Below are 23,241 nucleotides of genomic sequence, written 5' to 3' on the forward strand. Positions count from 1 at the left end.
GTTATCCGCGGGGACGGGGATGAGGACAAATTCTGTCCCTGTGTCACTCTCTAGGAGCCCCCTGCACAAGAAACACCCCACATGCCCTAAATATTCATTCCCATGCATTGTGAAAACAGAATCTCAGCTAACCCACCACAAGAGTATTTGCTTGCTTGTCAAGCAATGGAAATCAGTAGGTCATCTCAGCTATCTGCTCCCCCTCTCCTCCAACTCTTGAGAGAGACAACCAGTTGTCTCTATAATAATAGTAATTTTTAAAGCACTCCTGGACATTGGCAGTGTTGATAAATATTCAGGTACTGTACAATGGGACCCTTCACCAAAGAGCTTATAAAATCTAAGGGTTCCTTTTACAAAGACACAGTAGCGATTCCTACGTGGCAAATGCGAAGCAGCCCACGGGGCCTATGGGCTGCGTTGCATTTGCCGTGCCGGGACTCGCTACCGTGGCTTTGCAAAAGGGGCCCTAAGTGAGTACCTGAGGCAACGAGAGATAAAGTGACTTGCACAAAGTATATTTGTGAGAGCCCATTGCTCTAACCTTTAGGCCACTTCCAATCTCTCCCCCACTATCACTTATTGCTCCTGAACAAAATGTCAGCGAAAAGCCTACCCCCGCCCCCTATATTAGCCTCTTTGGAAGAAAAAAAAAAAAAAAAAGTCCCACTATATAGTGCTACAGATTCCAGATCTGATAATAGTGCAGACAAAATTCACCCTCCCCATGTCTTATCAACTCCAGATCCTGCACCTACCCTGGCTCACCTCAAATCAAGTGCTTTACTTTTCTTGGTCGCCAGCTTCTCTGCTTCCCAGAGTCAAACTGGTCAACAATATAAGGCAGAAGGCAGGAAACTCCCCATGTCCCCCCCCCCTGACTTTTACATGCTGGAGCAGAAACCCAGCTGCTTCCATAACTTAGCTGTAATTCTTCTTCGCCACTAAAACCTAACGGGGTTGACTCCATCCTGCACCCTGCGGGAGCCAAGGCTTGTGTTTGAGGACCGGTCAGGTTTTCAGGACATCCCTAATGAATATGCACGGGGCAGATTGCATGCCTGAAACCTCCATGAGATGCAAATCTCTCATGCATATTCTTTAGGGCCCCCCCCCCCCCCCCATAGATACACCACTGAGCTGACAGGGCTTAAGCACTTCCGCTAGCCATTCAACGGATGCTGAAATTTTGGAGAGGGCCTATCCAAAGTCCCCAAGGCCCTGCGTGGCTGCACCACTGCTTGTCCCCCCCATGCTCCATTCCCTTACAAATACCCACTATACAAGACAGTCACATATATACAGGCAGATTATTGAATTTACCCACAATTGTGTGCATATATGCACATGTCATTATTCTGTACATTTAAGTGCATAATGCGTGCATAAAAGTAGGCGCTCAATTTACAAAATTGCCCTTCGTGTGCACAAAATGAAAGTATTTCACCAGTAAAAACATAAAACAAAAAATAGCATTGCTGTCTACAACTTTTGGTCGAAGTTTATCCTAAACTCTGCTACTTTGCGAAGAACTCCACCCTGTCCCTCGCTCCGGGAAAACAGGCTTCACGTACACACAGACCTCACATCGCAGACGGAGGCGCCTCCGGGACTTCCTTGGGCAGAGCACAACCCAGTATCCAAGCAAATTTTTTTTTTTTCACTCAGAGAATAGTTAAGCTCTGGAACGCGTTGCCAGAGGTTGTGATAAGAGCGGATAGCGTAGCTGGTTTTAAAAAAAGGTTTGGACAAGTTCCTGGAGGAAAAGTCTGTAGTCTGTTATTGAGACAGACATGGGGGGGGGGGGGGATGGAAACCACTGCTTGTCCTGGATCGGCAGCGTGGAATGTTGCTACTCTTTGGGTTTTGGCAGGTACTAGGGACCTGGATTGGCTACTGAGCTTGATGGACCTTTGGTCTGACCCAGTAAAGCTAGTCTTGTGTTCTATGTTCTAGCCCTGCTCTCCTCCAGGATGCAACAAACTTCAATGTTGCTCCTGCATATTCCCACCTCCTTAGGTGAGCAAGGGCTATCCATCCCGCTTGTAGCTGAAGAAGACAGTGTTGGGGGAGGGGAAGACCTTGAAGTGCTGAGGCAAGTAGGGCTGCAGTGCATTTTTGGAGAAGGGGAAATTGACTATGGCGAGACTTGAGCAGTGCCACTAGCTTTTTGGGATGAAAGAAAGTGCTGTTCAATTTCTCCTTCTAGTACTTTGACCAGCAAAGCTTTTTATGTGGACGTGCGCTCTCTCCCTTTCTGACTCTACCCCTCAACCCCCAAGGGACGGCTGCAGAGTCCGGGTGTCGCTAACAAGATCCACCCACCCTCCCCACTACAATGGCGGTAGTGGCGGCAGCATAGGGAGCGGCAAGAACCTTGTAGTGAATCTTGGTGTTGGTGATGGCACCATGTCTCTGCCGCAGATGCAGCCGCAGCTGGCTCTTGTGCCGGAAGCGCAGCTCGCACGCCTCACACTGCAAGACAAGGGAGGGGACAGTGAAGAAAAGGCTCCCAGCATCCTCCCTGGCTCCCCATACTCATGTGGTGCAGTTTCCCTGCCGTTTTGCTCCTCGTGGCTGTCGTGTGGCAAGGTTTTGCCTCTCCCCTGGTTCCTCATAAATGTCATGTGATACAATTTTCTCCTCCCCAGTTGTCATGTGGTGCAGTTTTATCCCTCCCCTGTTTCCTTGTGACTGTCATATGGTACAGTTTTGCTTCTCCCCTGGTTCCTCATGAGTGTCATGTGGTGCAATTTTCCCCCTCCCAGTTGTCATGTGGTGCAGTTTTGCCCCTCCCCTGGCTCTCATGGCTGTCATGTGGTAAGGTTTTCCCCTCCCCTGGCTCTCATGGCTGTCATGTGGTAAGGTTTTGCCTCTCCCCTGGTTCCTCATGGCTGTCATGTGGTAAGGTTTTCCCCTCCCCTGGTTCCTCATGGCTGTCATGTGGTAAGGTTTTCCCCTCCCCTGGTTCCTCATGGCTGTCATGTGGTAAGGTTTTGCCTCTCCCCTGGTTCCTCATGGGTGTCGTGCTATAATTTTTCCCCTCCCCAGTTGTCAAGTGCTACAGTTTTGCCCCTCCCCTCATTCCTCATGGCTGTCATGTGGTGCAGTTTTCCCCTCCCCTGGTTCCTCCTGGCTGTCATGTGGTAAGGTTTTGCCTCTCCCCTGGTTCCTCATGGCTGTCATGTGGTAAGGTTTTGCCTCTCCCCTGGTTCCTCATGGCTGTCATGTGGTAAGGTTTTGCCTCTCCCCTGGTTCCTCATGGCTGTCATGTGGTAAGGTTTTCCCCTCCCCTGGTTCCTCATGGCTGTCATGTGGTAAGGTTTTCCCCTCCCCTGGTTCCTCATGGCTGTCATGTGGTAAGGTTTTGCCTCTCCCCTGGTTCCTCATGGCTGTCATGTGGTAAGGTTTTCCCCTCCCCTGGTTCCTCATGGCTGTCATGTGGTAAGGTTTTGCCTCTCCCCTGGTTCCTCATGGCTGTCATGTGGTAAGGTTTTCCCCTCCCCTGGTTCCTCATGGCTGTCATGTGGTAAGGTTTTCCCCTCCCCTGGTTCCTCATGGCTGTCATGTGGTAAGGTTTTGCCTCTCCCCTGGTTCCTCATGGGTGTCGTGCTATAATTTTTCCCCTCCCCAGTTGTCAAGTGCTACAGTTTTGCCCCTCCCCTCATTCCTCATGGCTGTCATGTGGTGCAGTTTTCCCCTCCCCTGGTTCCTCATGGCTGTCATGTGGTAAGGTTTTGCCTCTCCCCTGGTTCCTCATGGCTGTCATGTGGTAAGGTTTTGCCTCTCCCCTGGTTCCTCATGGCTGTCATGTGGTAAGGTTTTCCCCTCCCCTGGTTCCTCATGGCTGTCATGTGGTAAGGTTTTCCCCTCCCCTGGTTCCTCATGGCTGTCATGTGGTAAGGTTTTCCCCTCCCCTGGTTCCTCATGGCTGTCATGTGGTAAGGTTTTCCCCTCCCCTGGTTCCTCATGGCTGTCATGTGGTAAGGTTTTGCCTCTCCCCTGGTTCCTCATGGCTGTCATGTGGTAAGGTTTTCCCCTCCCCTGGTTCCTCATGGCTGTCATGTGGTAAGGTTTTGCCTCTCCCCTGGTTCCTCATGGCTGTCATGTGGTAAGGTTTTCCCCTCCCCTGGTTCCTCATGGCTGTCATGTGGTAAGGTTTTGCCTCTCCCCTGGTTCCTCATGGCTGTCATGTGGTAAGGTTTTCCCCTCCCCTGGTTCCTCATGGCTGTCATGTGGTAAGGTTTTGCCTCTCCCCTGGTTCCTCATGGCTGTCATGTGGTAAGGTTTTCCCCTCCCCTGGTTCCTCATGGCTGTCATGTGGTAAGGTTTTGCCTCTCCCCTGGTTCCTCATGGCTGTCATGTGGTAAGGTTTTCCCCTCCCCTGGTTCCTCATGGCTGTCATGTGGTAAGGTTTTGCCTCTCCCCTGGTTCCTCATGGCTGTCATGTGGTAAGGTTTTCCCCTCCCCTGGTTCCTCATGGCTGTCATGTGGTAAGGTTTTGCCTCTCCCCTGGTTCCTCATGGCTGTCATGTGGTAAGGTTTTCCCCTCCCCTGGTTCCTCATGGCTGTCATGTGGTAAGGTTTTGCCTCTCCCCTGGTTCCTCATGGCTGTCATGTGGTAAGGTTTTCCCCTCCCCTGGTTCCTCATGGCTGTCATGTGGTAAGGTTTTGCCTCTCCCCTGGTTCCTCATGGCTGTCATGTGGTAAGGTTTTCCCCTCCCCTGGTTCCTCATGGCTGTCATGTGGTAAGGTTTTGCCTCTCCCCTGGTTCCTCATGGCTGTCATGTGGTAAGGTTTTCCCCTCCCCTGGTTCCTCATGGCTGTCATGTGGTAAGGTTTTGCCTCTCCCCTGGTTCCTCATGGCTGTCATGTGGTAAGGTTTTCCCCTCCCCTGGTTCCTCATGGCTGTCATGTGGTAAGGTTTTCCCCTCCCCTGGTTCCTCATGGCTGTCATGTGGTAAGGTTTTGCCTCTCCCCTGGTTCCTCATGGGTGTCGTGCTATAATTTTTCCCCTCCCCAGTTGTCAAGTGCTACAGTTTTGCCCCTCCCCTCATTCCTCATGGCTGTCATGTGGTGCAGTTTTCCCCTCCCCTGGTTCCTCATGGCTGTCATGTGGTAAGGTTTTGCCTCTCCCCTGGTTCCTCATGGCTGTCATGTGGTAAGGTTTTGCCTCTCCCCTGGTTCCTCATGGCTGTCATGTGGTAAGGTTTTGCCTCTCCCCTGGTTCCTCATGGCTGTCATGTGGTAAGGTTTTCCCCTCCCCTGGTTCCTCATGGCTGTCATGTGGTAAGGTTTTCCCCTCCCCTGGTTCCTCATGGCTGTCATGTGGTAAGGTTTTCCCCTCCCCTGGTTCCTCATGGCTGTCATGTGGTAAGGTTTTCCCCTCCCCTGGTTCCTCATGGCTGTCATGTGGTAAGGTTTTGCCTCTCCCCTGGTTCCTCATGGCTGTCATGTGGTAAGGTTTTCCCCTCCCCTGGTTCCTCATGGCTGTCATGTGGTAAGGTTTTGCCTCTCCCCTGGTTCCTCATGGCTGTCATGTGGTAAGGTTTTCCCCTCCCCTGGTTCCTCATGGCTGTCATGTGGTAAGGTTTTGCCTCTCCCCTGGTTCCTCATGGCTGTCATGTGGTAAGGTTTTCCCCTCCCCTGGTTCCTCATGGCTGTCATGTGGTAAGGTTTTGCCTCTCCCCTGGTTCCTCATGGCTGTCATGTGGTAAGGTTTTCCCCTCCCCTGGTTCCTCATGGCTGTCATGTGGTAAGGTTTTGCCTCTCCCCTGGTTCCTCATGGCTGTCATGTGGTAAGGTTTTCCCCTCCCCTGGTTCCTCATGGCTGTCATGTGGTAAGGTTTTCCCCTCCCCTGGTTCCTCATGGCTGTCATGTGGTAAGGTTTTGCCTCTCCCCTGGTTCCTCATGGGTGTCGTGCTATAATTTTTCCCCTCCCCAGTTGTCAAGTGCTACAGTTTTACCCCTCCCCTCATTCCTCATGGCTGTCATGTGGTCCAGTTTTCCCCTCCCCTGGTTCCTCATGGCTGTCATGTGGTAAGGTTTTGCCTCCCCCCGGTTCCTCATGGGTAACGTGCTACAATTTTCCCCCTCCCCAGTTGCCAAGTGCTGCAGTTTTGCCCCTCCCCTCATTCCTCATGGCTGTCATGTGGTGCAGTTTTCTTCCTCCCCTCGTTCCTTGTAGCTGTCATGTGGTGCAGATTTCATGCTCCCTAGTCCTTCATTGCTCATAGTACAGTTCTTCCTCCTCATTATGTCCTCATAACTAGGGTTACCAGACGTCCGGATTTCACCGGACATGACCTCCTTTTAGAGGACATGTCCGGGCATCCAGACGGCTTTTCAAATCCCGGCACTTTGTCCATGGGTCTGGATTTTAGTTCCAGAAAATCTGGTAACCCTACTTATAACGGTCCTCATCCCTCAAGTGACACAATTACCCCCTCCCCTATTTCCTCCTGACCCCTACGTGATGCTCTCCCACCCACCTCAGTTCTTCCTGAACTCACGTGGTATGGCTTTTCTCCCGTGTGAATCCGGATGTGACTCTTCAGTGTCTGGAGGTGCCGGAAGCGTGTGCCGCAGGTGTCGCACGGGTATGGTTTCTCACCAGTATGAATCAGAACATGGGCGCGCAAATGAGCCACCTGAGGGGGGAGGGGGACACACAGAAAGGGAGCATACACAGTAATATAAATTCAAATGAGGGGCCGCGGCACATAGATCTCATGCATATTCATTGGAGAAATCCTGAAAACCCGACTGGATTGCGGCTCTCAAGGAGGGACATTGAGACCCCTGCTGTATGGCTCCAGAAAAAGGAGGACAGATTGAGACTTCCGGGTTATACTTCCAGTGAAAGCAATGGAAGTAAAACCTGGATTTCTCAATCTGTCCTCCTTTTTCTGGAGCCATATGGTAACCCTACTTGCCACCTAATTACAAACCAGGGGGCATCAGCCTCTTCATATTAGTCAATATACCCACTGCTGTGTTTCACCAGCCCATCAACCCTCCCAAAAACTAACTAGTAGGCCACAGGGTAGCTCCTAGACCACCAGCTCCTTTAATAGAAATATTGATCCTCAAGACATGGCTAACCTGCACGAATCTGGAGTCGCATGTCTCGCACTTGTAGGGCTTCTCGCCAGAATGAATACGTGTGTGGGTCTTCAGGTTGGCAGGCCGGTTGAACTGTGCCCCACAGATGGTACATTGATATGGCTTCTCTCCTGGGGAAGGGAGGTGAGAAAACAAGGTTTAGCAATCAGGCAAGATGACAGTCTGACCCAGTTGCATAGCCACTGGGTTATATTTTAGGGGGGGGTCTGAGTCCAAAATAGGAGGGCACAAAACTTTTCCCCGCCTTCCTGCTCTTTGCCCCTGCCCTGCTCTCCCTGCCCCTTCCTGAAACCCACAAGTACCGGAGCTGGCAGGGATAGGGATACCTGGGCATTTTATCCAGGTTTTGAAAAGCTTCCTCAAATCGCGTCAGGGAGGGGGGGAAGTTCGCCGTGGTACTGATGCCACGCGATGATGGCACGCGCACGTGCATCCATGGGCTTCCTCTCTGCCCGAGAAGAGCAGTCAGCGGGGGGGCAGGACTGGGGGTGGGATTAGGGCAGTACAGTGCGGGGATGGGCAGAACTTTGAGGGTCTGGAGGGCGGGTCTAGGGGGGTCTGTATTTTCCGATTGGAAAATCTGACAACCCTTTGCAGGGATCCCCAGTCCCACTGAAAGGTCACTTGGACACACAAAGTCAGTGGCATGAAGAAAGTACAAAAGGTTTATTACAGCATGCTGGACTCCAGTGCAGTGAACAGCCTGCCTACTAGAGTGTTAGAAACAGGAAATGCACGGACTTTTATGCCCTTTTCACTAAACATATGCAAACTAATATATGCAAAAACTACAACTTCTCATTTGTTACTTCTATAACTTTTCTACAATTATTATTGGTCCTAAGCCAGCACTTATGATAGGTTCAGGGCTACAACTTATAGTCCTATAGGAAACTAGCTCATTTCTCTGCTTATCTAAATCTTACAGTTCTAAATGTTATATGTACAGGAGGGTAGGGTACATCATGGCTCAAACTCTTATCTATTTAGCTTACAATGTGGTAAGGCAGGGACATACATTTTAGGCAGATGAGGTCAGTAGATTGTACACTGTTTTCAGCTATGTAGGCCAGAGCAATATTTTAAACAACAGTTAATCATTTCATGACCCTACATTACCAGCAGAAAAAAGTCCTTCACCAGCAGCCCGGTATTCGGGACTTTTTCCATGGGCCACTACCATACAGTCCCTCCTGCTCACATGCTCAGTTTTTTTTTAAAACCTGAGCATTCGCCTGAAAGAGGGAACGCACCATGGTGGCAGCCCATGGTAAGTGTTGCTGACTCCAAGCCATCAATGGTGGATTTTTTCTGCTGGCAGGGCTTGGGAATCTCTGCCAGCCACAGCAGACAGTGCTGCAATTTTGGTGTTCCCCTCTTCCCACATGGCTCTGCCACTGGTTAGACCCATGCACAGAGAGAAACGGCGAGTGCCTTTATACAAGCATAAAAATGAAGACATACCTAGAGAACATACAGATAAAAGCAAGAGATGCAAAGACAGAGGGAGAGAGGGGGGAGAGATACAGGAAGAGGTCTGGACTCACCCGCTCTGCTGTCTGTGCACCCCAGCAGCTCCCCTCTCTGGTGGGCATACAGGATGTGGCGGTGGAGCTGCGGGACCCCTTCAAAGGGCTGGCTGCAGATCACACACCAGGACTCACAGGGAGAGAGTGGGGAGAATCTGGGAGGGCTGGAAAGAGACAGAGGCATTCAGCGGTGCGCCTGGCTGTAGGGTTGCCATATGGCTCCAGAAAAAGGAGGACGGATTGAGACATCCGGGTTTTACTTCCAGTGCTTTCAACAGATGTCTCTATTTGTCCTCCTTACTTCCATTGCTTTCAGTAGAAGTAAAACCAGGATGTCTCAATCCGTCCTCCTTTTTCTGGAGCCATAAGGTAACCCTATACCCCAAGCACACCCTGCGGAGAAGGATCCAGAGCGGAGATCCATAAGCCAACAATAACCAAATGCTGCATCTTCAAAGACTTAGTCCTTGCGTTCAGGTCCTTACACAACATGGTGCCCTGCTACATATCAGCTAAACTCCCACCTTAGGTCCCAAACAGACCCCTCCGCTCCCAGGAGGAATCGTGCCTTCAAATACCCCCTGGTCAGAGCCTCAGACTAGAAAGTGCTAGACGAAGGTCATACTCTCGCTTCTTACCAAAGTACTGGAATCAACTACCTCCTAACATCAAATCCCTCGATGGACTTTTGAGCTTTAGGAAAGCAATAAAAACCCACCTCTTCACCTGACTCCGCTAGACAAGCTAACATTCAGACTCTTACTCAAGGCCACCAGCGTGCTCGACTTTAAAAATAAATGGGACATCCACGTGGGATCCCTACGGGGGTCGAGCTAAGGAACTGGGTCATTAGCACTCAGACTTGATGGGGTGGGTCAGAAGAGTGGGCAGACTTGATGGGCTGTAGCCCTTTTCTGCCGTCATCTTTCTATGTTTCTATGATGTTCCACTGACTCTCTCCCTGTGCGTGCTTCAGGCTCCAAGTGTCTGCTAATCCAAAAAAAAATTTGAACTAGACACATTTCACAGTACCCTAGTGCCTTAGGGGTCCTTTCACTAAGGGGCACTAGTCGTTTAGTAAAAGGACCCCTTAGTCTTCTGCTCCTTGTTGTTAATTGTTATTTGTCTTATTGCTAACTGTTATGTATGTTACTGTGTACTGTGTAACCCATACTGGGCTCCTTGGAGAGGACAGGATAGTAATCGAAATAAATAAAATAATCTCACCTGTGCAGAGGGCTGCATGACGCACTCTTCCCACCCTCTCTGTTGCTGGATTCTTCCTCCCCTGTCTGCGATGGATCCTTGGCCTCTGCAGACAAGCTGGGTGAGGGCCCGGGACTTCTCCTTGGCAACGGTGGGGATCCCCCTTTCTCCCCTTCCTCTTTCACTGCCTGCTGCAGGGAGCTTAACACAATAAATTTGTACTTTTTCCAGTTCCAGGCTTTGGGGTCTGGGCCGGGGCCTCCCAGGGAACAAGGGACTACATTGCCACAGCCACTGGACTCCACGGGTGAGGCAGGCTGGCACTCGGACTTCATTGGGCTACGGGGAGCTGGGATTGGAGGTTTCCGGTCATTACCATTCATCTTTTCCAGTGGGGTTTGGACGGGATCCTGACCGGATGCCCCATGGAGCAGTTCACTGTCCTGGGGAACCGTCAGGCTCTTGCTTTGAGGCATCCACGTAGCCCCCGCTGTTTCTTTGGTCGAGAGACTGCTGCAGGGGGAACCTGCCCCTGCTTGCGATGGTCCCCTGCCCTTGGGGAAGGCACTGCCAGCAGTGGCCATCACCTGGCCTTTCTGGCCTAAGAGATGCAAAGCTAGTCCTCTAGGGGCTGGTGTAGGTGGGAGGGAAGCAGAAAAGGGAGAAAGCTCAACGTTTGGAGGTATAAAGCGAAAATTCGTCCCATCATAGCTGAAAAAGAAGACAAAGAAAACCCTAGTGAGGATAAAACTAGCATGTCAACAGAAAAGAAAGTGGCTTATCCAGACAGCTTATGCTACAGTAAACTCTCAGTTATCCGGCACCCATGGGGATTGGTGGGTGCCTGATAACTGTAGCTTCTGGTGCTTGAGAGTTACTCTTCCCACCTCACTCTCTTCCTCTCTCTATCATTCCCCCACCCCCAGTGGTGAAGGTGAGCGGCCCCCTCCCCCCCATCCTCCCTGCCGCGCGCAAACGCACCCTCTCCCCAGTCCTTTTAAACTTCGGCACGAGCGGCCGCCAACTTACTGCCCGTGACGTTAGCGAGAGCGCCGAAGCCGATGCGGGCCGCAAGTCGGAGGCCTGCTCGCGCCGAAGTGAGAAAGGTGCTGGGGGAAAGGGAAGGGGCGCGCGTGCGGCGGAGGGGGGAGCGGGAAGGGGATGGAGAGGAGGAGGAGTGCCGGCACCCCGAGTGGACTGCCCCCCTCACCCCACCCCACCTCCACTTGCATGCAGGGCTTTGTAGTTCTGATTTCCCCATTGCATTCCCTAACAAAAGCAAGAGTACAAGCCCTTGGATGGCCACTGTTAAGACCCAGGATACTGGGCTTGGTGGACCATTGGTCTGACCCAGTATGGCTATCCTTAGGTTCTTGCCTTCTTACATGCAATGGGATACCATAAAGTTCCTGTGGGAAGTGGCCAGTTTAGTAAGGGATAGTACCTGTCACAGAGAGCTTACTCTTTAATGGCTATTGGGCTCATGGTGTACAGATGCCAGAGGGTCCCTGCAGTATTTCCCCACCATGGGTTCAGTTGGCAGGTGGTTTCTGTCATGGAGAGCTTATCGTCAGAGGGGAGGACAGGAGCAGCTCCTCCCTTTCCTGACAGGGCCCATTGGGTGCGGGTTCTGGGAGTCCTTACCTGGCACAGATGAAGTGGTGACAGGCCTCCACCACATGGTCCATGCGCAGACAACGGGCAGCGGTGAGAATGGCAGGAGCAGTGTCAGCGCTGAGCGGCAGACGGGAGGTGTACATGAAATCCAACAGCACCTGGAAGCCCTCGGCTTCCACCCCGGCAGGCAGCGAGAGGATGCTGGCCTCGCCACTTGCCTGCTCCACAAACAGAGAATAGAAGAATCCACTGTGGAAAGAAAAGGAGCACTGCTTATACAGGGGTTCCCTCCCATCTGCTGCTGCTACTACTGTTTCTAGAGCACTACCAGACATACACTGTGCTGTATAGAGTCCCTGCTTGAATGAGCTTACAATCTAGACAAATAGGATACCATGGTAGGGTTTACAGTTAAACTTGTGGCTAGGGTGGTGAGCAGAGAGAGGGCAGTGGGGAGTAGGGTTATGAGTTGAAGGCAATCTCAAAAGGTGGGTTTTCAGGAAGGGGCGCGGCAGACAGACTCGGGTAATTTATTCCAGGCATACGGGGCAGCGAGATGAAAGGAAAGAAGTCTAGAATTGGCAGTGGAGGAGAAGGGTATAGATAAAAGCAGCTTATCTGAGGAACAGAGTTCCCGGGGTGGTGTATAAGGAGAAACAAGAGAGGAGAGCTACCTAGGGGCCTGCAAAACGAAAACACTTGTAGGTTAGTAATAGGAGTTTGAATTATATGCAAAGGCGGATAAGGTGCCGGTGAAGTGATTTGAGCAGAGGGCCGAGGTGAGTGTATTGAGGTTGGCAGAAGTTTTGCAAAGACTGCAGTGGGGAGAGGAGGTTGAGCGGGAGACCTGTTGAAAGTAAATTGCAGTAGTGTAAGCATGAGATTACAAGAGTGTGGACAAGGGTCCGGGTGGTGTGCTCAGAGAGGAAGGGGGTGAATTTTGGTGATGTTGTAGAGACAGCAGCGACAGACATGAGCAGTCGGGAGTCGAAGATACGAGCGGAGGAGACAGGAATGAGAACAGTATTATTTACAGAGATGGGAGAACGGAGGGAGAGGAGCAGTTCAGTCTTGGACATGTTTAGGTTCAGGTGGCGGGTGGGACATCCAGACAGCAACGTCAGCCAAACAGAACGAGACGTTTTCTTGGATTTGTGGCGAAATCTCGGGTGTCGAGAGGTAGATCTGGGAATCATCAGCGTATAGGTAATACGGGAAGCCGAGGGGAAGAGGCGGAGACAGGTCTCTGGGGTATGCCAACCGCACGAGGAAGAGCGGCAGAGGAGGATCCGACATCCCATACACTGATATGCCTCCAATCTCTGAACCCTCCTACCTTGCCAAGCCACTATATGACCTCTCATAATCGATTCTGTTTATCTAAATGGCCTACCCTTGTCACACCTATATATTATATGCCTTATCATTGCCATGTTTGTAACTTCGCTGTAAATGTACAGTCTCTTCCTCTGTTAACCGCATTGAACTTCCATGGTATTGCGGTATACAAGAATAAAGTTATTATTATTATTATTACAGGTCCGATGGCAGAGGTAGGAGGGCAAACCAGGAGAGGACAGATTCATGGAATCCAAGCAAGGACATCTGAGACACACCTCACCCAAAAACTGCCATTCTCTGGCGACAGAAAATACTTTTTTAGTGCCCCTTTCTCTCTTTAAAAAAATCAAGTACAGTCAACAGTCTTCTGTCATGCGATCATCTAGTTTAATGAATGGTCAATATTGTCCAGTTATACCACAGAATACGCCAGTCCTCCAGCTCCACCAAGACATGGCTGGATTATTTTTTTAGAAAGGTGTAAAATGAGGACTAGCCCCACCCCACCCGCCTGTGACTCCCTCAAGAGTGAACTCACCTGCAGGCAGCCAGGACAGCCTTGTGCGCCCTAAGCTGCCGGCCACCGGTGAGCAGTGTCACGTCTGTCAGGGCTTGGAGGCTGCGTAGCTCGTTCAGATTCCGCAAAACGCTGCTGCCGTGGCACGTGAACTCCCGGACATAGCCCTCTGGAGCGACGCTCATGCCTGGCCGCTGTCGGTGAAGGGAGGGAGCTTGGGGTTCAGGAGAAGAAGCCAGAGCCATGTCTGCCGGCGGAGAGGGCTCTCGTGGGAGCTTATGATGTTCCTGCAAGAGAAATGGGAGAGCGTTGCAAACTATGTCGTGTGCAGAGACATTTTCGGATACAGGAGGGAGTCCTGTCCTGTAGTCCTGTCATTAGTCCTGTCATTAGTGCGGGCAGAAGCTTGGTGACTTCCATTAGAAAACTGGCTCCCAGTGTCCCAGCTGGGAAAATTCTGGCTCCCAGCATCCCAGCTTTCATTGGTAAGTAGCTATGGAGATGCCCCAGGTGGCACGTAATCTGGTGGATGGAGGCTGGACCTCTCCCTCCTAGCCTGAGAAGCAACAGAACATCATATTAGTTGGAGGGGCCAAGGAAACCAATCTCTGGCCCCGCCCCCCAAGTTCTCTTAATACTGATGCTATGCTAGGCAAACGCTTGGTGAGGCCACAGCCCCAATGGTCCATCCCATTCTGCCGCCTATGTAGCCCTTCATTTAAGACTGTTAGCCATAAACCAAATCTCACAAGAATCCCCACGTCCACTCTGCTTTTTCAGTCCTACGCCCTTGCTTGGTCTTCTGACTCCTCACCTAACAACCCTCCCTCGGAAACCAAATCACCTAGTGGTAGGGTATGGACATGGCCCCCAACAAAGCCCTGTCTTCCAAACAGCTCCCTACTCCAAAAGAAACATCCCTCCATTCCGTAGACAATGACTGGCCACTTTAATCCCGCACACCTCACTAAAAACTGAGGATATATCCAAACTGGACAAGCAATTAAATTTCATCTCTGGCAGAATATCCAACTTACCTTGACTTGCAGGGCTCCTCTGAGCCTGTCAGAGATCCGGTACTAGCGGAGCCGGCAATGTCTCGGTCCCGAGTGCCAGCCTCGGGGCAATCCTTGCTCTTCTCCTTTGCTGGAGAGCAAGGGTGTGTGTGTGTGTGGGGGGGGGGGGGGGGGGGTGTCCGGTATAATATCTCCTGGGGAGGAAACGGATTCTGCTGTTGTCACATCCTCTCTCTCTTTCCTCGCCCCGGGATTTCCGTTCATAGCCCAGCTGGATGCGGAGGGAGGGAGGAAGGGGAGAGGTATTTTTAGTCTGGGGAGGAAAAGGGCAGGTTTAAAGGATCTCATATAACCTGGGGAAGGGATGAGAGGTTTCTCAGAGGGTATGTAGGAAAAGCTGCAGCCATTTACTGAGATCAGTGTAGCAAGAGGACGCCCCCCCCCCCCCCCTCAAAAGAGAGATGGAAAGAAAAGGGTTGGGGCTCTTCAGGCCACAAATTCCTAGAGGAAAAGTCCATAAACCATTATTAAGGTAGACCCAGGGAAAGGCATGGCCTAACCCTGGGGGTCGGTAGCATGGAATCTTGCCACTTTTAAAAATTCTGCCACATATTTGTGGCTACTGTTAATAACAGGATGGTGGGCAAGATGGACTCTTGGTCTGATCTAGTATTGCGATTCTTATGCCTTAGGTTCACACAGGGTCATTATCTTCAGTATTTTTCAAGGGGGGCGGAGGAGGAAGTCACCTTACCAAAGCAAGCAAACAAAACCAGCAACAAACTATATGTGAGGACCAGAACCATTGACATACAAAGCAAGAGGCAAAAGCCCCCCTCCAGTGATGTCATGGAGCCAAAGAGGAATTACCCTATATGAATGCAGCCCCTCAGAACGCGCAATTAAAATGAGGCCTGGTGGTACCCCCCACAACACACTTTTCCCCACGCACTCTCTCAGCCCGACTCTTCCAAACGCTTTTCCCCCAAATCACCCAACACACTCTCTAGTACTCACTTGCGCCAACCCCACCATCCCAGTCAGTCTCCATCATCGCTGTCCTGACTCCGCCCTTGGCTCTCTACCAAGTATGATACTAGCCCTCCCCCAACATCTCCTGAGGCTGCTTCTCCGACACCGTCTCCAGGGCACCACTGCAGGGCTCTTATATCCTCGTGGTAGGGTTCCCAGATTTTCCGGAACTGAAATCCGGACCCATGGCCCCGCCCGGCTCTGCCCGAGTCACGCCCCAGTGCATGGCCACCTGGTTTTCTGTTTGTGTGAGTTTCTGGAGGGACTTGGGTGTGTGGTGCAGATGAGCCGTTGTGGTGGCTATGGCTCTGCGCTGGTGGGCGTGGGCTCCCACCTGCGGTTGACGCTGCGCTTTTCTGTAGGTGAAGGGGATGCACTTTTATATCCCATATGTGGCTGACTATCCTGCTGTCCATGGAGAACCTACGTTACAGGTAAGTAACTACACTGTAGGGTTCCCAGATTTTCCGGAACTGAAATCCGGACCCATGGCCCCGCCCGGCTCTGCCCGAGTCACGCCCCAATCCCAACCCCTCCCCCCCTCAACCTGTCACTTGTCGGGAGGGCATCTGCGCACGCACTGGTGTGACGCGATGGCGTCATATCGCCGTGTTGCATCCGCTCACGCGCAGACGCCGTCCCAACGGCGCTCCTCACCACGCACGCGCCCCCCCCTCCCCCCTAGTCGGCCACCGCCACAACGACGTCAACATGCTCGCAGCTGCGTCACCTCTCCCGCTGACGTCACTACTGGGTGTCGCGCATAGGACGTGACTTCGGAGGGAGAGCCGACGGGGTCACGAGGAGCAACCCAACCAGGGAAAGGGTCAGCAAAGCAGCCCTCTGCACCGCAAGCCACAATACCTAATAATGGAGTACCGAAACCCCAAACTGCCCCTTCCAAAACCCCATATAGGAGTCTATAACTTAAGCGCATAAGTGCAAGACGCGCTCCTGAGCCGCCCATGGGATGTTGCTATTATGGGATTGTGGAATCTTGCTATTTGGGATTCTATATGGAATGCTGCTACTATTTGGGATTCTGCCAGGTACTTGTGACCTAGACTGGCCATGGAAACTATATGCTGGGCTAGATACACTGGTCTGACCCAGGAAGACTACTTTTATGTACATGTGCCGTCCCCTATGTGGTGACTGGTATAGCATTTACGCGCTAAGATTATAGACAAATCTTCTTGCACTAATTAACACTATTTAAAGTCTATTACTGGTACCTAAGGACAATTGACGCCTAATTAAATTCCGCCTGCAATTGGCACCGATTCCGACGCTCTAAAATCGCTGTTAAAATCCCGTGGCTTGCTCTGGTGCCGATAAATTTGAAAAGGACGATCAGCGTTTCAAACAACTTCACGTGCAAATGAGTTTCATGGAGGTCCGCCATAATCCCATCCGATTGTTTGCAGGAGAAGGCGACCGACACACGCGCAGACTAGTTCAAAGAGAGCGGCACAGACGTGCGCGTGCACTAGGAAAAGCGATGTCGCATGGGCGTCGATCAGAGGCGTGCCTTACGCCATAGGCACACGCACAGGCGCGTGTCATATGCGTCCATCCACGCCCTAGGTGGAGGGGGCGGTAGGAGTGGAGAAGAACCAGCAAACCATGCAACTATGAATGCTTTTTCTTCTATCCTGCTTCTTCGGCACATATATGCTGCCAGCAGCTTTCAACGAGCGTGCACATATGGCCCTCCAAGTGAAAAACTAATCCTGTTATTTCAATTTCTAGAATCTGCGCCCCAGACTTGCCGGTGCATACTTTGACACGTGTGCACCTGAGACGTCCATTTCACACACTGCCGGCACCTCCAGACCTGTCGGTAATATTGGCTTGTTACAGGTCGGCACTTCATTTAGTGCATCACCAGGCAAATGTTAGGGCATCGCTTGGAGTGCTCATTTCAATATTAATGACCTCGTTGTGTAGGGTCATGAAATGGTTAACTGTTGTTTAAAATATTGCTCTGGTCTACATAGCTGAAGAAAGTTTACAATCTATTGACTTCATCTGCCTAAAATGTATGTCCCTGCCTTACCACATTGTAAGCTAAATAGATAAGAGTTTGAGCCATGATGTACCCTGCCATTCTGTACATGTAGCATTTAGACCTGTAAGATTTAGATAAGCAGAGAAATGAGCTAGTTTCCTATAGGACTATAAGTTGTACCCCTGAACCTATCATAAGTGCTGGCTTAGGACCAATAATAATTGTAGAAAGTTATAGAAGTAACAAATGAAAATTGTAGTTTTTGCATATATTAGTTTGCAAAAAGGGCATAAAAGTCCATGTATTTCCTGTTTCTGACACTCTAGTAGGCAGGCTATTAACTGCACTAGAGTCCCGGCATGCTGTGAATAAAATTTCTTATACTTTCTTCACGCCTCTGACTTTGTGTGTCCAAGTGACCTTTCAGTTGTACTACATTTGCATTGTTGAGTCGGAGGCTGCTATGCAGCAGAGAAAAGATAGCGATAAGCCATTATGAGCATCGATAGGAAAAATACTTCGCTAAACTGGTTGGTACTGGTTTAGTGTCAGCCGTTACATGCATGGTAGGTTTAAAACACGATGTGGCCACTATATTATAACTTGTGCGCTCAAATTTGCATGCTCAGATTTTCAGAAGCGTGTGGCATAGTGGTTTGAGCTACAGCTTCGTCACTCTGAGGGTGTGGGTTCAAACCCTGTGCTGCTCCCTGTGACCCTGGGCAAGTCACTTCATCCTGTCCCGGTACATTAGCCTACTGGGACAGATAGGGAAAATGCTTTAAGTGCCTGTACGTAAACCACTTTGAATGTGGTTGTATAACTGCAGAAAGATGGTTTACACGTTCCAATCCTTTTCTCTGATGTCATAATTCCTCATTCCACCAATGCCTAAGAGCCAACCTCATCAGTGATGTCACAATGGCTTCATTGTTCTATATTTGGCTCACCTCCAATAACGTTTAGAACTGGTCCTTAATATAATAATAATAATTTTATATACCGCCCTACCATATAGTTCTAGGCGGTTCACATACAGTACTAAAAATATACAAACAGAAAACAAAAGTACGAAATCTAAAAATGACTAAAATTAATAATTTTTGTTTTTTAAATTGTTGTTTTTAAAAGTGTCCTAAGATTGTCTGTTCCCCCATAAGCTGTTTTTAAATTGTACATCGCTTAGAATGTTTTATATAGGCGATTTATCAATTGAACTTGAACTTGAAATAAAACGCATTCGCGAAAATAGATAGATATTCCTTAAAAAGTACAACTATAAAATCAGTGTGGAAATTTCCAGTCAATATTCTGAAACATCAATTTACAAACTTTTGGAATAAATCAGTTTTCAATGGTTTCCTAAAGGACATGCATGAATGGGCCTGAGAAATAATAGAACTTAGCCGTGAATCCATTTCACCTGCCTGAAAACCAAGCAATTTATCAAAGAATCTCTTGTAGCGACAAGGCTTAATAATCGGGAAAAACAAATAGGTATTGTCCTCGAGTTGTAGATATTTAACATTTAATATTCTGCAGGAATGATGCTCACTTATATGTTTTACAAGATAGCTTTGGAAGGAACGATGCCGGAATATTCTTGATTGTCCAGTCAAATCATCACAATCTCCAGGTGGAACCTAGGGTTTGAAAGTTGGAAGGGGCTTGAAAGCTGTACAGGACGCCATAATATCTTTGCAAAATTACAACAGCAGAGATTCAGCTGGTCCATCCGGAAGCAGCGAACGAACTGGCCTGAAACCTGGCAGGGATAAAGGTTTATTAGTGGATCCACTAATTACACTATTTAAAAAAAAAAAAAAAAGACCGGAACACAACATGGCACGGGTCTTATTTAACATCGAAAAGCAGTAGCATGTCCATGTATGTCCATAGCTTTCACTTCCTCCCTCGCTCTTACACGGGGGTGGTTTCCTCGCATTGTACGGAGAGGGAGGAAACGGGATGGAAAGGAAAGGCCTGTGTTTTGGGTGAACTTTTTAAAATCTTGTGATGGCTCTCCAGCACTCTACCACCTAGAGACAAACAGACAGACACAAAGACGAGCGAAGGCACGTAAACAGAGACAGAAGCAGAAAGCAAACACCCGGGGCGGAGACCGAAAGCAAACAGAGAGAGACAGAAATAAGGACAAACAGGCCAACCGACAGCACACAAGCTCACATAAACAAAGGGCCAACTTCAGAGGTTTGCAGCCTGTGCGGTCTCACGGGGGTGGCGCAGCTTTAGGAATGGCGGCACAGCTGATGACAGCCTTTGGGTTACCCTATGGCTCCAGGAAAAGGAGGATGAATTGAGACATCCGGGTTTTACTTTCGTTCAGTGGCGTAACGAGGCGAGAGTCGCCTCGGGCGGTGGTGTCCCTCTCCTGACCTCCCGCCCCCACCACCCCCATTTGCTCCTTCCCCACCCTCTCCTGCCGCAGGCACGCGTGCAAGCCGCTCCTTCCCTTCCCCTGTTTAACGTTTCCAGCGCGAGCCGCGACCCCAACCTGCCAGCGTCGGCTCTTCCTCTGACGTCACAGGTCCAGGAAGAGCCAACGCTAGTGCGAGCAGCAGGCTGGGGTTGCTGCTCATGCCGGAAACTTTAAAGAGTTGTGGGGGAAGGGAAGAAGCGTGTGTGTGTGTGTGAGTGCGCGGTAGTGGAGAGGCAGGGAAGGAATGGGAGGTAGCGAGTTGGACAGGTGCCAGCACTCCCACCAAGACAGTGCCTGGGGGGACTGCCCCCCCTCCCTGTGGGGGGTGGCCTAAGGGATCCGATTAATTGGAATCTTAAGCCACTCCCAGTGCATCCCAGAATGCACTGGGAGAGAAGCCCAGGCGCTTAAGGCCCTTCCTTAGGTGCCTGGGCCAATCAGGACCTTAGGCCCCTCCCTGGTGGATCCCATGGTGCACCAGGAAGGGGAAGGCCCGCCATTCTGTGAAGGTGGGCCTGCTGGCCAGTGAGGAAGCATCCCTCCTGCCGGCCAACTAAACAAGGTATTGGTGGGGTCTGGGTGGGCTTGGGGAGATCGGGGGCATGCCTTTTGGGGGAAGGGGGTTCCAGCAGGAGGGACTAGGCATCCCTTCTGCTGATGATCGGGGGAGGGGGTTCCGGCAGGAGGGAGTAGACATCCCTCCTGTTGGTAGCCTTCACGGGGTGGACGGGTTCCCTGCCGTGGCTGCTAAACTGATCGTGGCAGGGAGATTCCCTTGCCGCAATCAGCTCAGCGGCAATCTGACCTATACAGAATCTGGCCCTTTCTTTCACCAGTGCATGGCTGACTCATCCTGCTTGTCCAAGGAGAAAGTGAGATTACTTACCTGTAATGGTGGTTCTCTGTGAGCAGCAGGGTAAGTCAATTAAAAAAAAACCCAAAACAAAACACTTGCCTTTCCCTCCAGGACAGAGATTCTCAATCTAGTCCTTGGGACACATCCAGCTAGTCAGGTTTTCAGGATCTCCACAAACACCATGCACTAGAGCAGGGGTAGGGAACTCCAGTCCTCGAGAGCTGTATTCCAGTCGGGTTTTCAGGATTTCCTCAATGAATATGCATGAGATCTATTTGCATGCACTGCTTTCAATGCATATTCATTGGGGAAATCCTGAAAACCCGATTGGAATACAGCTCTCGAGGACCGGAGTTCCCTACCCCTGCACTAGAGATATCTGTGTGTATTGCTTCCATTGTAGAGAAGAAATCTGTCTCTTGCTCTAAGACAGGGGTGTCAAAGTCCCTCCTCGAGGGCCGCAATCCAGTCGGGTTTTCAGGATTTCCCCCAATGAATACGCATGAGATCTATTTGCATGCACTGCTTGCGTGGTACGCAAATAGATCTCATGCATACTCATTGGGGAAATCCTGAAAACCCGACTGGATTGCGGCCCTCGAGGAGGGACTTTGACACACCTGCGCTAAGATGAACCCTTACAGCTGGAAAATGCACCGATTTTGGAAATCTGCTAGCCGCTTCCTACCACTGATCCACCCAGGTTCAGAAAGTCTGTTCTAGATTTTTCTGAGCTCTGGGAGAGCTTACCCATGGAGCTATCAGATGACATCACCAGTGTGTGACTTACTTATCTTGCTGTCCATGGAGACCCCCCACCCCACTTACAGGTAAGCAACCTTACTATCTCCGGTCCCAAAGTCTTTTCCACTTGCATAAATTCTTCAGGTTCTTCCTCCTCTGCAGTTTGTGATAATTTTACAGTCAGGGAAGCCCCTTTTCTGAAAATACAGAGCAAAAGAGCTGGTATTTCTCCTTAACCCCTCCGTTCTTATCTGTCCCTTATCTGAGACATTTTTCTTATTTGCTCCTCCATCTGGACTTTTGGTTTGTCTAACTGCCCTGCCTGCCCTCCCCTTTGGTTTTTCTTTTCTGATAATTCTGCCTATTCCTTGCCATACTTGTATTTTTGTCCTGTTTCGAATGTTATTTTACCGTCTCCGTAAACCATAAATTTCCTTTCTACCTTTGGCCAGTAGATAGCAGAGTTCCTCGATCCTGATGCCAGCCTGCAAGGCACACTCCCACTGTTCCACCAGCTGAAACATTACATTTCACTATTTTAAGTTTTTCCTTTATTTTAGTCACTTTGTAACACAATGATATTCAAATCTTGACTTTTTATCCCCGGTAGACTTACTGCCAGCTCAGGGGGGCAGAGCTTTAAGCAGTGAACTGATTTATTGTATCCTTTGTTTCGGAGTGATGGTTTCGACCCTTATGCCAAGTTGAAGGCTGCATCTGTGGAAAGGAATAGACAGGAGGAGAAGGCAGAACTATTAGCATAGACCTTTTCATGAAGAGAGCCCAGGATTTTAACATTTTAACAGGTGGTAACCCACTTGCATCCCATGTACTGACAAAATATATCTTTACTGTAACCCACTTGTATCCCACGTACTGACTAAGCGTATCTTTATTGTAAACCGTTTCTATCCCATGTACTGTCAAATGTATCTTTATAGTAAACCGCTTCGAACTTCACGGTATAGCGGTATATAAGAAATAAATTATTATTATTATAAGCAGAGTGGGCACAAGGTACCCTAAACCAGTGGCTCTCAAGTCGATCCCAGAGTACCCCCTTGCCAGCCACTTTTTCAGGATATCCACAATGAATATCCATGAGAGGGATTTGCATACAATGGAGGCCGTGTGCATATTCAATGTGGATATTCTGAAAACTTGGCTGGCAAGGGGGGGGGGGGGACTCCAGGACCCACTAGTAAAACATTGCCCATGCCTTCCACGTCTCTCCTTCCACCAATTAACGTCCAGGCCCCTAGCCTGCACCCTCTTCTCTGCCAAGAGTTTGGTATAATTCAACTCAACTAGTGTCATGGGGCAGGGATGGGCCCAGACAGACAAGGGCCCACCCAAGAGTGGCACACATCGTTGGTGTAATTTGCAAGGATCCCCCCAGGTACCACTAGCTGGAGCCCCCAGCCCCAGGCTATTTAAACCCTGGAAGCTGGTGCTGTGCCATATCGTTGGTGTAATTTGCAAGGATCCCCCCCCCCCAGGTACCACCAGCTGGAGCCCCCAGCCCCAGAGGAAACAGGATCTGCCTATGAAACGCAAGGACCTGCTGATCCTAGGAAGCAAGTTATCAGGGGGGGGGGGGCTGAAAAGCACCCATAGAGATGGCGATTCTGCATGCACTGCTGCCGCCCTAGGCAGCCGCCTCCTCTTGCCCCAAACATGATAACGGACGGGGAAAGGGAGGGGGGGGTGATGCATTCACCGATAGGAGCGGAAGAGGTCACGCGCAGCCTGGAAGCGTTTTGCAAAAATCCAGCCGCACGCGCCGGGCGGGGCCGGGATCGGTCA

At 50.4% G+C, this 23,241-nt stretch overlaps 1 protein-coding gene and 1 long non-coding RNA gene across 2 annotated transcripts; both read right to left on the reverse strand.

Annotated features, from left to right (window-relative positions):
• Window positions 1-1,847: 1,847 nt before the first annotated feature.
• BCL6B (BCL6B transcription repressor) lies at window positions 1,848-14,485 on the reverse strand. The gene is made up of 8 exons (XM_033925413.1): window positions 14,374-14,485; window positions 13,358-13,623; window positions 11,506-11,727; window positions 9,883-10,572; window positions 8,674-8,819; window positions 7,106-7,236; window positions 6,514-6,651; window positions 1,848-2,475 (listed from the first exon to the last, which is right to left on the reverse strand). The coding sequence occupies exons 2-8, from the start codon at window positions 13,579-13,581 to the stop codon at window positions 2,308-2,310; spliced, it is 1,719 nt and encodes a 572-aa protein (XP_033781304.1). The 5' UTR covers window positions 13,582-13,623; window positions 14,374-14,485; the 3' UTR covers window positions 1,848-2,307.
• A 4,420-nt stretch (window positions 14,486-18,905) lies between these two features.
• On the reverse strand, window positions 18,906-23,231 carry LOC117350795. The gene is made up of 3 exons (XR_004537290.1): window positions 23,156-23,231; window positions 21,878-22,152; window positions 18,906-19,160 (listed from the first exon to the last, which is right to left on the reverse strand). It is a non-coding gene; the product is annotated as an uncharacterized LOC117350795 (long non-coding RNA).
• Window positions 23,232-23,241: the final 10 nt, after the last annotated feature.

This window comes from Geotrypetes seraphini, chromosome 16, assembly GCF_902459505.1.
Source record: "Geotrypetes seraphini chromosome 16, aGeoSer1.1, whole genome shotgun sequence".
Classification (NCBI taxonomy): Eukaryota; Metazoa; Chordata; class Amphibia; order Gymnophiona; family Dermophiidae; genus Geotrypetes; species Geotrypetes seraphini.

Coding starts and splice junctions, on each gene's coding strand:
- BCL6B (XM_033925413.1), bottom strand. CDS start 13,581: ATGGCTCTGGCTTCTTCTCCTGAACCCCAAGCTCCCTCCCTTCACCGA. Junction 10,573..11,505: donor CACCACTTCATCTGTGCCAG/GTAAGGACTCCC, acceptor CTTCTTTTTCAG/CTATGATGGGACGAATTTTC. Junction 2,476..6,513: donor CGGGAGAAAAGCCATACCAC/GTGAGTTCAGGA, acceptor CTTGTCTTGCAG/TGTGAGGCGTGCGAGCTGCG.